The sequence below is a fragment of the Phoxinus phoxinus genome, assembly GCF_949152265.1.
Source record: "Phoxinus phoxinus genome assembly, chromosome: 25".
Lineage (NCBI taxonomy): Eukaryota > Metazoa > Chordata > Actinopteri > Cypriniformes > Leuciscidae > Phoxinus > Phoxinus phoxinus.
Window position 1 is genome coordinate 20,950,471 of NC_136900.1, and position 15,940 is coordinate 20,966,410.

Below are 15,940 nucleotides of genomic sequence, written 5' to 3' on the forward strand. Positions count from 1 at the left end.
CATATTAAACAGCACTGTTTTCAACACTGATAGTTATTAAAAAATATTTCTTGAACAGTAAATCGTCATATTAGGATCATGTGACACTGAAGACGAGTGAGTGATGATGCTGAAAAGCCAGCTTTATATTTAAGCATGTAAAATATAATAAATAGAAAATATTAAAATAGTTATTTTATTTGTAATATTTCACAATATTACTGTTTCACTGTGTTTTGATCAAAATCTTTTATGCTGGGTGAATACTTGAATATCATAGGCTATTTTCAGCTTTACGCATAATATGAATATGACAGTATAGTGGTATGATATTATTAAAGTAGTTTGATCACACCATAAATATATGCATTGGGCTATATATTATAATGGTTGATGGACGGGTTAGTATTATACTTGAATGATGTGCATTATGATAAATAAAAAGAAAAATAGGCTAAAGGTTCCAAAAGTTGTTGTTTTTTCACAGTGATGCCACAGTGACCAATTTTTGGTTCCACATAAGAACCTTTCAGTGAACAGTTCTTAAAATAAACTTTTTTTCTCTCAGTGTGAAGAAGGTTTTAAAAATCTAAAGAACCTTCTGTGGAATCTTTTTCTTCATTGAACCATAAAGAACCTTTATTTTCAAGACTGATATAGGCTATAGTGTGATATTATGACATTAATATAGTAGTGCTATCTGAAAGTCTGAAGCAGTTTTGTACAAAGGCAGTCAATAGACCTTTGTGTGTCTTTCTTACTTGGTGGTCTTCATCTCTCTCACTGTCTCACACGCACATCCCCGATCAATACCCGTCTTCGAAACGCATTTCTCACATCTCAATGTCACCCCTGCCATCTCCATATGCTCAGTCATGACTCATGACAGTGGTTGACGTTATTCTACATGACTGATGTGTGTTGGCAGTAAACGACACGCGCAGAATATGGGACATTGGCATGGAAATGCACGCGAGATGCTCGCACCTCAGCGGCCATGAGGTGTTGTGATGGATGCGAGGTTATCCCGAAGAACATTTGCCATCCCTCGGACAGAAAACCAATAGAAAAGCGTTTTCTCTACGTAATGAATCCCCTCCTCCTCATCCTCCTCCTCCTCCGACATAACGGAGCGATGCTTGCGTTCATGCTTCAATCGCATCGCGTCAAATCGACTCGCGGCTTCAGCGCGATGGAGAAGACTGAGTCCCTGGCGTGAATTGAAGAGGGGAGCCCGACACTCCGCACAACACTAAACACACACAATGCGCTCCTCCTGTCGCGAATACGATGCTTTTCTCTGGATGGTTGGACTCCTAATATCACCTCGCTGAGCGATGATGCTCGTTTCACGGCTCGCCTTTGCTCGTCGTCCGCTTTATTCGCGAAAGAAGCAGCAGAACGGATGCTTGACCACTGCGAAACTGTCTTCACGCATCAAGACTCTTCTGAATATTGGCAAGGGACACGTTATCTTAACCACGAGGGCCAGGGAGACACGATTAAAGTTTCAACGATGTAAATCGAGGTAGGTCAGCACTTGGAGACGAGCGTTTCATCACTGCATATTCTTCCTTTCATTCCGCCAATTATTGGCTTAATGGGTGTTTGCTGTTATTTTGATAATTGCATCACTAAATCAGCTGTCATGGTGCTGAGTAGCATTTCATCAGAAGACCTCACTTCATCCAATCTTTAGGCCTGGGAAATACAAGACATGTCTTCCATTTTTGAACGCAATAGCCTTTATTACGTGCGCATCAAATGCTGTGTTTGTGGGGGATTTTTAGTCACTCCTGACAAGTGTAAGGAAATCTGGTTGCAAGTAGGTTGTAGCTTGGAGAAGCACGTCAAAATTGTTTCATCGCCATGTTGCATGTTTTGCTTTTCATGTTGCCTGAATATGTTCCGTCTGATCAAGTTCATCGCTAAACTTTTGATCTGAACTGATAGTGGCATACGAACTTTGATTCTGTAGGTCTTTGGGCACGTGGTCAACACAACACATCAAAATGAGCATTGATGCGAGACGTGCATGATTCAAATTTGTTTAACTGACCAATAAGTAATTCGTTATATTTATTGTTATTAATCTGGAAGAGTAGCCTACATCATGCACTGCAGGTGCACAACCTGAATTGCCCTTCAGCTATAGTAGCCTATTGAAGAGTAGACTGCGTTCTGCGTAATAAGGAATCATCCCTTACTTAAAGGGTTAGTTCACCCAAAAAAGAAAATGATCCCATGATTTACTCTGCCTCAAGGCATCTTAGGTGAATATGACTTTCTTCCTTCAGCCAAACTCAATCGGGAGTTATATTAAAAAATATCCTAGCTCTTCCAAGCTTTACAACGGGAGTGAATACAATAGTAACTGAGATTTTGAAATCCAAAAAAGCGCATCCATCATAAAAGTAATCCATACAGCTTCAGGGTGTTAATAAAGGGCTTCTGAAGCGAAGCAATGGTTTTTTGTTAGAAAAATATCCATATTTTATCACTTTATAAACTATAATCACTGGCTTCCGGTAACGGCCATACGCGAGTCTGTAGTTCCATCAGAAGAGTGACCTCTGACCCGACGCATGACATGACGTATTGACCAACGTGGATGCGCAGAAGATAGAGCAAAACAAAATAACGGTCACTAATTAGAAGGCTTAAATGTGAATTTTTAAAGAGAAATTTTGTAGGATCTTGAGTTTGTTTGAACCACGAGAGCCGTCTACTCTCACCTGAGCTTACACTACATCATGCATCAGGTTAGAGGTCACTCTTCCCCGAAACTAGACAAGCTCTAGATACTATTCACTTCAGTTATAAAGCTCAGATTGTGTTTGGATGAAAGAAGAAAGTCATATACACCTAGGATGGCTTGATGGTGAGTAAATTATTTTGATAATTTACATTTTTGTGTGAACTAACCCTTTAAGACATCAAAATTGTGTTCCCTATTTAACCCATGCGGAGTGCAGTTTGTCCTGTATTTTGCGAAGTCAAGGCAAGGATGGACAGTCATTTATTTGAACTTATTTTAACTTGAGCCGTGTATAATGCGTGAGACGCTGCTAAAAAAACGATGTAAGTATCGCAGTGGAATGGAAAAACACGTTCTGTGTGAACAGTTTGACATCTGACATCTGTTAATATTATTTATTGGGCCTGAACTAACATGAATGAACAATGAGCAGTGACTGACTTTTCTTTCAGGTCACTTAAAATGTGCTTTATGTCCTAACATATAAACCAACAAATTTATATAACCAACAAAAAAATACAGACCATTAAACGCATGTTGAGTTTCTGTGACAACATGCCCCAATAGTGTCACAATAGGAACTTTCGATTAAACAATCTATAATAGGCTTCTCAACTAAATATAATTTATGAAAAAAAATCTTTAGTAAAATGGTAAAAATCTAAAAAGTAGCATACAAAAATAGCTTTGTTTCGATTCACATACTTTAATGATCTAATTAAATGAATTAGAAAAGCATGAAAACAGTTCAACGTCTGTTTATATCTGTAAAAATATGATATTGTAAATCTAGTTCGGAGGACAGGATTCACAAAAATGATATATTTTTAGACAGTTATCCATGCATTTGGACTTCACAAAATGAAAATGTTAATCAAATTGAATATAAATGTAAACATTTTAAATAAATATATAATAATATGTAAGCATATAGTGTAATCATGCTTAATGCAATTTAGAAAAGGTATTGCAAAGTGTGTTCTCACCTTTTATCAATTTTTCATTATCACGATTATCACTTTCGCCTAAACAAGAATGCAAAAATGAACCGTCCCTCACATCGTCTCCTCTCCTCTACCTCGTCCCACTTCCATCTATTCAGATTTACTGTCTCAGTGACCTGTGTACGGTGCGCCTTACTTGGCTTAATATGATTTGTCTTGTGCACTAGTTTCACCTCATCCCCCTGCCCGAGGTAATACCTCTTGTAAAACCGCTAGAGTTTGAGACACCATGCGTTTGTCAAGCGGTCTCAGTAAATGAAGCTTTCATCACAGTGCTTCAGTGATTGAAGCTGGTGTAACCGAGCGCTACAGACCATTCTATTTATTGATGGCCGTCCGTACCGAGGTTGACAACTTCATCGCACCTTGACACCAAAAAAGGCAATCGCAGGCAGGAGTTTTGTGTAATGCTTAGCCCAGCTGAAAATCATGCTGTTTGTACAATAACAAGTTTTTTTTTTTTTTTCGAGGTTGAGGTGGTTATTAAATGTGAATGAAGCTGAATGCACTCAGCTCTCACATGCGTACCATATGTAGGACAATGGGAATTCTGGGAATTCAAAAGGCTGGTCTTCGCTTCAAGAATATGTCTTGTCCTGTTTGAGAGACCCCTTAAAGGACAAGTTCGGTATTTTACACTTAAAGCCCTGTTTTCAGATCGTTTCTGATGAAATAGAACAGTTAAGATTGAAATTTGGACACATGCTAATGGCACGAAAATTTTCGGTTTCTGTGGTAGCTATTTTCATTTTTCATCTCATTGGGAACTTAACTTAGTTTTTTACCTTAAAATGTCCTAATCAAAATATCATAACCATGTATGGTGACACTCATTCAGTTTAATCATTTACTCCGCCCCCTTTTTACAATTGACCCTTCGCAGGGAGTTTGATTGACAGGCGATCTGACCAATCATAATCCGCCGAATCCGCCATTTTTTTCCGACAAAGCAGGAGAGTTAGTAGATTAACTTTGGAGGATTTGAACTTGAGAAACGGAGTCCCCTGACGTCTTTCCGCGGTTAAAACAACACTCCTTATGTTCATTCATGTTTATTTGATGCTATAAATGAACTAGAAGGAAGAGATGATCGGTTCACGAGCAGCTTTAACTGAGGCGACACAGCGATCTGTCAGACACATTAAAGAGCCACAAAACTGTATTTATTGTTTAAATTTCTTAAAAAAATGACCAAATTTGGAAGTTGAGACTTTGTTTAATATGTTTAATATCAAAAGTAACCGAAAAGTAAGCTGGTCTGTCCTGTCTGTCAGCGCCTCGGCGGTGTCCTCTCAGCTCCGCGATGTATTTTTCACTGTGTGAGAACATGGTGTGGCGTGAGAGTGGCGTAGCTTGTCGGACATAGCAACAGTAACTAAAGGGGGCGGGTCTTTGCGAATGGTCAATTGACTGCAGACTCGCATTCAGATCTGCCTCCATCCAGTCAACAACAACCGATGGACAGAACCAAGTCTACACCATACGCTTTAAGGGAAGATTATCAGTGAATAATAACTTTCAGATATATGATTTAGAGAAACTCTGAATAAAGTGCACAATTCATACAAAGTTCTGTCATGAAACTCTAGATGGCGCAGGCTGATTACTCAATATGCTTGCAATCACATTCTCTATAGGACACAGCTGATTGGTTCCTGCTGTATCACGACACTCCTGTAAAAAATAAATCGCTATACAAATATATCAGACGCTGCCATTTAGTCTTTATTTACAAACTTGGACACCATTGACTGACCACGAATAGGTAACTTAGCCTTGCATTTTTCATTCGTAAATGTCTCACGGTCTTGTTTTTTTTTTTTTTTTTTTTTTATAATTAAAACTAAAAGTTAGTTGTAACGCAAGCGTTACTGAACATGTACCGAGTAAAATATTTCTGAAAATTGATTAGTAATGCCTTACACTACTGTGTTACAGCAAAAAGTAATATGTTACTGTAATGCATTACTTTTGTAACGCGTTACTCCCAACACTGTGTATCAGTAGCCAATGATCTCACTGCTCAACCTTCAAATACTGGCCAGCGCTTGTTGTAGCACCCTTTCAGAAACCCTCCACCTTCCCCAGCTCCACCTGTATAGATCTGCCACGGATCATTCATATACGCGCCAAGACCAAACATATCAACATTGCCATATCCATTCTCATGCCAAACACTCCGAGTTGTCATGACAGAACTACGCTGTAAAAAATTATATGATCAATCAATTATGACAATATATGTTTTTGCATCGCTTTACCTCATCAAAATAAGTTAAACAATTTGCAACTTTTTTTTACAAGTTATACAAGATTCAACTCATTTAGGTTAGTTTATTGTCATTTAAGTTGGAATGACTTAAACATCCATGTTGATTGTCAAGTCAAGTCAAGTCAAGAATATTTGTATAGCGCTTTTCACAATACAGATTGTATCAAAGCAGCTTCACAGTATTAAATTAAAATAATAATAAAAACGTCCATGTTTGGTAATGCTAATCAATAGTAATATTGATTGATTCATTAAATTGAATATCCCCCAACTGAGCAAGCCAAAGGCAACAGTGGCAAGGAAACGAAAAACTCCCATCAGGTGACCCAATGGTGATCCAAAACTCCATCAGGTGACCCAATGGTGACCTAAAACTCCATCAGGTGACCCAATAGGGTATATGTCGAACGTCGCATTACGAAACCGGAAAACAGAACGCATCGCTTCCGGTTCAGGTCTTTTGTATGTGCTTCATGCATTTTTTTACTGTTTTACTCAAGATAACTTAAAAGGAGCGAGCAAAGATGATCATAACCAATGTCCCTCGCATGTGAAGATCGATATTTAAAAGTAAAAAAAATACTAACTACTAGCACACTAACGTTAAGATATTTAAATAGAATAAAACGCCAATAACAAAGTGAGATAGGTAGGTTAGCTGATTACCTTAAAATTCCATAGATATCGGCGTCAGTTCATACGGCTGTTAACACTTTCTATGACAAGCGGATGCGATGAGACCAGGTTTCCGGTTTCGTCATGCGACGTTCGACATATACCCTATGGTGATCCAAAACTCTATCAGGTGACCCAATGGTGATCCAAAACTCTATCAGGTGACCCAATGGTGATCCAAAACTCTATCAGGTGACCCAATGGTGATCCAAAACTCCATCAGGTGACCCAATGGTGATCCAAAACTCTATCAAGTGACCCAATGGTGATCCAAAACTCTATCAGGTGACCCAATGGTGATCCAAAACTCTATCAGGTGACCCAATGGAGAAAAAAAAAACCTTGGGAGAACCCAGGCTCCAAGAACCCCGATTGTACTCATTTTAAGGCAGCAACTTTTTTTACTTTTATGCTGTATATCAAATATTCTGCTAAATGGGGTATGAAGCTTTGCTGAATCATGCAGTGAGCTTAAAGCTGTAAACGGTTTCTTCGCTTGATTTCAATCACAGGTCAGAGGTAAAACTGTGAAGTTAAGCGAGTATTTGATTTCATAACAGATCCAATATCTCGCTTCATTGATTTTATTGCATAAGCTACTTTTCCTCCCTTTAAATGATAACTGTGTCATGGCTGAACTAGATGTTCATGCATTCATAAACAACTAGTACATTTCAGTTTTAACACGCACAGTAGTTCCCACAGTATTTACTTTATTTTATGATGTGTTTAAAGAGAGTGTGTTGATTTTTTTTTCTTCTTCTCAGGTCTGGTATGAGTGAAGTCGCCTCCGTCTAGCACAAACTAGAGCTCGCGTTTAAGAGAAGTGGAAGAGGAAGTCCGTTCAGCGTTTGCTGCGTATCGCACCATGAGCCAGCCACAGTGAGTGTTCAAGCTACATCATACCTGCTTTATAATGATGTGGAGTGGTGTGTGAGGAACGCCGCTGTGTTTTGGGTGCAGGAGAGTGTGTTAAATTGTGTTTACACTCCAGTAACACTAATTATGTGTTAGGCATTGTATTGTTTAGACTTTTCTGTCCCCCTTTTTTCCGTTTGAATACTTTTTGGAGTGTAGATTTGTTTGTTACATTTGTCAGAGTAGTTTTTGCTTTATCTCATTTTTATTTTTATTTTTAGTTTGAGCAATACAATTCGGCATACAAATCTGGTCCTACTAAGAATATGTCAATATGTCATATTCTGCTGTATGTATCCTAATCATAAATATTATCGTGAAAAATAGTTTGTGGTTGGGAAGATTTTTTAATGTTTTTGAAAGAAGTATCTTCTGCTCATCAAGGCGGGATGTATTTGATCAAAAATACAGTAATAAAAGTAATATTGTGAGATATTACAATTTAAAGTAACTTTTTTTCTATTGTAATATATTTTAAAATGTAATTCATTCCTGTGATGCAAAGCTGAAATTTTCAGCATCATTACTCCAGTCTTCAGTGTCACGTGATCCTTCAGATATCAGTCTAATATGATAATTTGCTGCTCGATAAATATTTCTGATTATTGTCAATGTTGAAAACAGACTTTTTAAGTATTCTTTAATGAATAGAAAATGAAAAAGAGCAGCATTTATTTAAAATATGCGAGATGCAGGATGTGGCTATTGGGAAGTATTTAACCCAGGCCCGGACTGGCCATCGGGAGAACCGGGAGATTTCCCGGTGGCCTGGCGACTAATTTGGCCAGGCCACCGGGAATTTTATTTTTATTTTATTTTTTCATTTTTTTATTTTTTTTTATTATATATATATTACTACCTTTACCAGAGATCATTTTCGAATTCGTCATTCAATACAATTAATAATAATAATAAATAAAATCATGAATCTTTTAGTCTTGACTGGCAAGGCTACGATTCGAATTTATGCCTCAGCCAAACGGTTAAACAGAAAATGCGAGCAGCACGCGATGATGGAGAGAAAACGGCCAGGTGGAGCAGAGAGGGGAAAGAAGAAAAAAGCACTACAAGAAGAAGCAGCAAAATGTTGCAAAATTACTGACCTGTTCAGGGCTTCAAGTGCAGGTCAGTTTCATCTGTAAAATACCTTTTTCTTCGTTAATTTAGTATTGAACTGCTAGCAAATGTAAGCGGTAGTAAGCCCCTATTACTATCGTCACTCAAAATACTGTATGCTAAAGGAGATTAATATTATTTAGTGTAAAGTTACATTAGTAATTTAACAGACTAATATTAACATTTTATATGGTATGGGAGCAGGGAGGCAGTAGTGATAGAGCATACATCAACAAAAAAATAATGCAATAACATATTATTAGACAATTTAGAAAATTACATCTGCCCTTTTGTGAAGTTTAAAAAATGTTTCCTTCTTTTTTTTATCATATCATTTATCATACAGTCAACCTAGCACTAGCTGTGGTGCAATGGTCACACATCAGATTCAGCCAGGGAGTGAGATGACAGTGTTCTGGTGGTGAGGAAGTACGAACCCAATCGCAGACAGTAGTCAGGGCAACACGATTTATTAAACAAATAACAGGGAAAACAAAACCCACGAGGGGGCAAAACATAGACAGGACAATGGAGACTAACTAGACTGTGACAGATAACTACAAGAAAAACAAACAACTAATACAGGCAATGGCACAACAGGACAACAGCTCTTCACAAGATACTCACAGACTGACAAGGATTAACAATGAACCGACACAGGACAGCAAACACAAGGGGATTAAATAGGGAGACTAATGATAACAAAACAGGTGACACAGGTAAAGCAATAATGACGAGACTAATGATAACAACAGGTGACACAGGTAAAGCAATAATGACAAAACGAGGAAACAAGGAGGGCGGGGCTAGATGACGAGACAACACAAGCACATGGCCAAACAAGACCACGTGTTTGCACATAAAACATGGGTCTGTCATGATCCTGCCTCAAGACCTAAAGAAAGACGATGACTAGATGGCAGAATCATGACAGACAGAAGCAAAATAAGAAAGACATTTTTTAACATATTGTATGAAATATATTGCTAAATGTTTGATATTTAAGTAATTTTACGATAAAAAAAAAATCATAAATATAATACTTAGATTTTTACTAAAATATATGTAGATTCTGGGCAAACAATTTACAATAAGGTGGTTGTTTTGCACCAAGGTGGAGATAGTTTGTATGAGGCCAGAAGAAAAAGCGACAGGTGAAGAAGAGACAGGTACAAGAAAAACAAACACACTTTATACATACATACATACATACATACTTACGTACACACACACACACACACACACACACACACACACACACACACACAAATATATATATATTAAAGTTTTAGTTTAAATTTACAATAAGACTCCTCTTTACTTAGTGTATGAGGCTGATGATCCTGGTGGAAGGGAAAGACAGAGAGATCTTAGGGAAAATGAAGAGAAGGAAAAGGAAAGTGAGGGTACCATTCAAGAGAAAGCTTTAATTATTTTGTACGGCCCCAGCCTAAGGATTTAGACAATTTCTGAAGCTTGTGAAGAACAGACTTAGGACCTCTATTAATCAGGAACACCTTGAGGCCTTCATGTTAATGTCAACAGAGAGGGAGATACTTGTTGGAATTGACATTGACAAGATTATTGATAAAGTTGCTGAGAGCAGCGAAGTCTTACGGAACCTGCTGACCTTTTAAGCAAACATTTTTGTTTAACCTCTCTACTGCAGTTTATACACATTTAAGAGTGAGAAGTAGAGAGGTAGTAACCGCTTTGGACTTCTAGAGTAAATGCTTGTAAAACGTTATGTGCAGACCCATTTGATATTAGGACTGCTTTACTTTTAGGTTGGTTGTTTATGTTTTTATGTTATGGTCATACTGTGAAATAAATGTAATTTAGGGAAAAAATAGGGTTGTCCGTGTTTTTAAATTTTATTTGGGTGCATAGGATGGCCTGGATGGGTGTAGGATTTCCCGGCCTGAAATTGTGTCCCAGTCCGGCCCTGATTTAACCTGTTAAAAAAATAGATCGATGTTAAGAAATCTTTCATGACAAGGTCAGTCCAGCATATAAATATTCTTAATTGACTCGTCATCTTCGCCAGCAGGAACCGCAGCACATCTCACTCGACATCCATGTGTTTGCTCTGCAGCAGGATGAGTGTGATATCGTAATTTATAGTCACACACTGTTCTGCAGTCAGGTGCTCAGCATGTCCTCGGATACATGTGGAGAATGCCCTTTCCACATCCTTCCAGCCCACAACTGTTCCAGGATCAGCAGCACAGGCGCTGACTCAGCCTTCTTAGATGTAGTCTTCACAGCGCTACATTTGCGTTGTCTTCTCGTCGAGTCAGAATCAGGCCACCTTACCCAATTTAATTTGATGCCAGTGAAAATGGGTCTGTGAGGTAGATGTGCAGTCTGTTCAGTATATTGCATTGCCTTGTACTGTAGCTGGTGTTGATCACTAAATCTCAGAAACTTTATTCATAGTGGACTTCAGTTCAAACACGACATATACTGTAGTGAACAAAGGAAATGTCAATCGTGTTCGTAGGTCTTGTACATTTCTATAGGCACTGAAACTATTATATCTTTTTGACTGCTTCTATAATATAAACTTGTACTCGTAACTTTTAAATGAATACAAATGTTTACAAATCCCTTAATGTTGATGATGTTGTTGAGAAAGGTACAACAGCATCATTTTGTGAAAAAACAACTCTTTTATGTACAAATTTTTACAAATCATTTAAGGATTGATGTTGTTGATAAACATACAATAGCATATCAACACGCCTAAAACCCTTTTGTCTATGTAAACTTTTACAAACATACGAATGTTTACAGATCCTTTGATGTGAATGTTGTTGATAAACATGCGATAGCATTACCGGTATATCAACAGCGCCTAAAAAGTAAATCATATTATGTGCAACTTTACAGAAATGTTTACAACTCCTTTGATGTTTATGTAGTTGATAAATGTACAATAGCATTGTTTCAAAAATACACAAGAAAAGGTCTTCTCTTTAGAACCCTTTATGCCGAAAAAAGGTGCGAGAAATGTCTTAAATAATAGCATAATACTTTCATGCTAACCTTGTAAAAATAAAGTGTATTTACAAGCGGTTTAATTCATCAATTTAATTAAAATAAAAAATGAATTAAAGCCAAATAATTTTTTTTAAAACTAAATCCATAATGATCCCATAATGGGAACCCCTAATATATATAAGATACAGACGTGCTCAAATTTGTTGGTACTCCTCCACAGAAAACGAAGAATGCACTATTTTCTTTGAAATAATTTGAAACTGACTAAAGTAATTGGCATCCACCATTGTTTACTTCATATTTATTAGAAATCAGACTTTGCTTTTGATTTTTTCTTTATTCAACATAATATTGTAAATAATAAAACAAATTAAAATGGCATGGACAAAAATGATGGGACCGCTAACCTAATATTTTGTTGCACAACCTTTAGAGGCAATCACTGCAATCAAACGTTTTCTGTAGCTCTCCATGAGACTTCTGCACCTGGTCACAGGTGGTTTGGCCAACTCTTCCTGAGCAAACTGCACCAGCTGTCTTAGGTTTGATGGGTGCCTTCTCCAGACTGCAAGTTTCAGCTCTTTCCATAGATGTTCGATAGGATTCAGATCAGGACTCATAGAAGGCCACGTCACGCTGACTGAGACGCAGCAAAGCAGCCCCAAAACATAACCAAGCCTCCATGTTTCTCTGTAGGTGTGGTGTTCTTTTCTTTGAAAGCTTCATTTTTTCCGTCTGTGAACATAGCGCTGATGTGACTTGCCAAAAAGCTCCAGTTTTGACTCATCTGTCCAAAGGACATTTCTCCCAGAAGGATTGTGGCTTGTCAATATGCATTTTAGCAAATTCCAGTCTGACTTTTTTATGTTATTCTTTCAAAAGTGGAGTCCTCCTGGGTCTTTTTCCATGGAGCGCTCAAAAAGCAACGGATGGTGCGATCAGAAACTGACGTACCTTAACCTTGGAGTTCAGCTTAGATCTCTTTGGGAGTTATGCTTGGTTCTTTTACTACCTTTCGCACTATCCTTCTTTTCAATCTTGGGTCGATTTTCCTCTTGCGGCCGCGGCCAGGGAGGTTGGCTACAGTTCCATGGACCTTAAACTTCTTAATAATATTTGCAACTGTTGTCACAGGAACATCAAGCTGCTTGGAGATGGTCTTGTAGCCTTTACCTTTACCATGCTTGTCCGTTATTTTCTTTCTGATCTCCTCTGACAACTCTCTCCTTTGCTTTCTCTGGTCCATGTTGGTGCACACAATTATACCAAACAGCACAGTGACTACTTTTCTCCATTTAAATGGGCTGAATGACTGATTACAAGATTGGAGTAATGTGTGATACTAATTGAAGAAACAAATTAGTTTGAAATATCACTATAATCCAATTATTTGTTATCTTTTCTAAGGGGTACCAACAAATGAGTACAGGCCATTTTTGAATATCTTTGTAGAATAAGCAATAATACATCTCTGGTCACAGCTTCTTTGCTTTATTCTATGACATACCAAAGGCATGCAAGTATACATGATAAAATAGCTTTTATTTTCATTACTTTTCAGGAGGAATGAAGCATTATTTCAATGAGCTGTAAGGGTACCAGCAAATTTGAGCATATATATATATGAACCTTTTCTTTGAAGAGTAGTAAACCCTTTTGTGTATGTACAACTTTAGAGACTAATAATAACAAATCCTTTGATATTCCTAACATAGACATGTCTATCCAAATGTTTGAAAGATAATGTGTGCTTGAAACACACTTTACATACAAATATATGAATACCGATGAGATAATGTTAATTGAATGGACAGTACTTCTATCCCTCACAGCCTTGTTTCTGTTCGCGACAAATTAAATATAGTGAAGGAATATTAAACGAGAGTACAACCAATACTAGCACCGGTGTCAGTATATATATTGTTTTATGAAGAAGTGCTTGGTGTGCGGCCCTCACAGGAAGCTCCTGTATTCTGATGGCAGTGGTTTCGGTGTCCAGGGAGAGGAGGAGAGGGAGGTTTGGGAGGTTGGTAGTGAATGCAGAGTGGATTACTTCAGCAGCCGCCTTTGTTCATCAGAGCTGCACTTGTGTACTGTGCATTCAGAGCAAGTCTGAGACACAGGAGTAAGCAGCAGAGAATAACATGATACATTTGACTCAATTACACACCACGGGATAGATTGCAAGTACATCGCAAAAGACACCTTATATTAAATCAAACTGCTTTTCCAAAACCATCATGTGGATATTATTTACATATGTAGCATGTACTGCGAATCTTGTGTTGTGAGAAATAGATACCAAATTCTTAAAGTGCCCCCATTATGCTATTTTGAAGGTTCCTAATGTTGTTTTAAAGGTCTCCTACAATAGATTTACATCCATCCAAGGTAAAAACAAAACAAACAACACTTACTTTTTCTCATAATATACATTGCAGCATCAGCTCTTTTCTCACAGTGTCTGAAACTGTTCAATAAAGGATTCAGTCTCTCTGAACCCCTTCTTTCTGAGAGCCTACTCTGCTCTGATTGGTCAGGTGGCCCAGTCTGTTGTGATTGGTCTACTTTGCTCTGATTGGTCAGGTGGCCCAGTCTGTTGTGATTGGTCTACTCTGCTCTGATTGGTCATATGGCTCAGTCTGTTGTGATTGGTCTACCGTTTACAGCGCATGTCGGAAACGAAACGCCCACTATCTGAATTTCAGATCCGGATCTTCCTCAGCACTTTATACACAGTGATACAAACAGTAACGATGGCGTCGGTTTTATCATATCTATTCAAGCTCGAGTCCTCATCCTTTGGAAGTTCATTCAAAGTGGATTTGCTTATTCATCGCATGTCATGACGTCAACAACATTAACCAAGCTCATCCAGTCTCAGCTACAACTACAGTGTTTGAGGGTTTAAAGTACGTAGACAATGTTTTCACGAGCAGACAATGAAGACCGTAGAGTGACATTATGCAAACTTTTAGAAATCTACATGGGTTTGGGCAGGAAGCAAGACTGGAATTACTGACGACTCGATCTTTGAAACTTTGCAGACCTTTTACATTACACAAAGCTGTATAACACACTACATGAAAGTGTGACCGAGCTGTATCGAAAAGAGTCAGACTGTACTCCCAACTATGCCACCGAGCCAGTACCAAAAGAGATCAGAGATGTGACCTTCGAGTACCAATATACTTTAACTAACAAAACAATAAAAAACAATCAATAATACATTCGAATAAATAGACAATTTAACTTCCTTATTTACTGCTTCCTACGTATATAAACCCATATTTGGATATGTGGATCATACACCAAGATGCTAATATCAGATGAAAACATCAGATGCTAAAATTGCAACCCACAACCTAAAAATGACTGGATGTACCAGGCCTGTGGGATGAGGAAGAAGCAGAGAGTCACTGGACCACAGTCCCAAGGGCACACATGAACTGATGTCTAATCACACTAAGAGATGACTTGGAAAAAATTTGGGTCACTCTGCACCCTCATCTCAACGTCCATGCAGTGAAGAAAACATCAGGCCTTCGTGCAGTGAAGAAAACATCAGGCCTTCATGCAGTGAAGAAAACATCAGGCCTTCGTGCAGTGAAGAAAACATCAGGCCTTCATGCAGTGAAGAAAACATCAGGCCTTCATGCAGTGAAGAAAACATCAGGCCTTCATGCAGTGAAGAAAACATCAGGCCTTCATGCAGTGAAGAAAACATCAGGCCTTCGTGCAGTGAAGAAAACATCAGGCCTTCGTGCAGTGAAGAAAAGAAGACCTAGATGACCGTAGAGGAACTTCCACAGAGACCGGCTCCTGGAACACAGAGAAAACAGTCATAACTTTGATGGCCCTCTAATGGTTAAAAACGGAAAAAACTGCATGCATTTTGCGGAAGAAGATTGTTTTGGTTGTGCGGATGAATATGGTTCTTTCTCATAACCCCCCAAAAAAAGAGATTATCCTCATAAAACATTCACTATAGGCTTAAGAGATTTAACCAGTTTAGATGGAAAGGATCTTAAGGATCTTAATTAGTTACAATAAATTCCAATGCCACACCACACATAATGAAATGACCCTTCACAATGAACTATTAGAGAGCTACATAAGGCAGTGTATCTGTTCAGTAAAATACCTGACTCGCACGCCATCTCCATGTAGCTTTTACATCATTTCAAATCCCTCAGTTCTCGCTATCTCCGAAAA

At 38.1% G+C, this 15,940-nt stretch overlaps 1 protein-coding gene across 3 annotated transcripts in view; it reads left to right on the forward strand.

Annotated features, from left to right (window-relative positions):
- The window catches only part of tmem266 (transmembrane protein 266), a 73,189-nt gene that overhangs the window by 2,549 nt on the left and 54,700 nt on the right, over positions 1-15,940 (forward strand). For 2 of the 3 annotated variants that reach the window (XM_079604110.1, XM_079604112.1), the window contains exons 1-2: positions 755-1,507; positions 7,456-7,570. In XM_079604110.1, the coding sequence (XP_079460236.1) occupies positions 7,557-7,570 (14 nt within the window). In that variant the 5' untranslated portion in view covers positions 755-1,507; positions 7,456-7,556. Of the gene's footprint in view, positions 1-754; positions 1,508-7,455; positions 7,571-15,940 lie in introns of those variants that run through there. The other variant, XM_079604111.1, reaches the window with a different exon arrangement.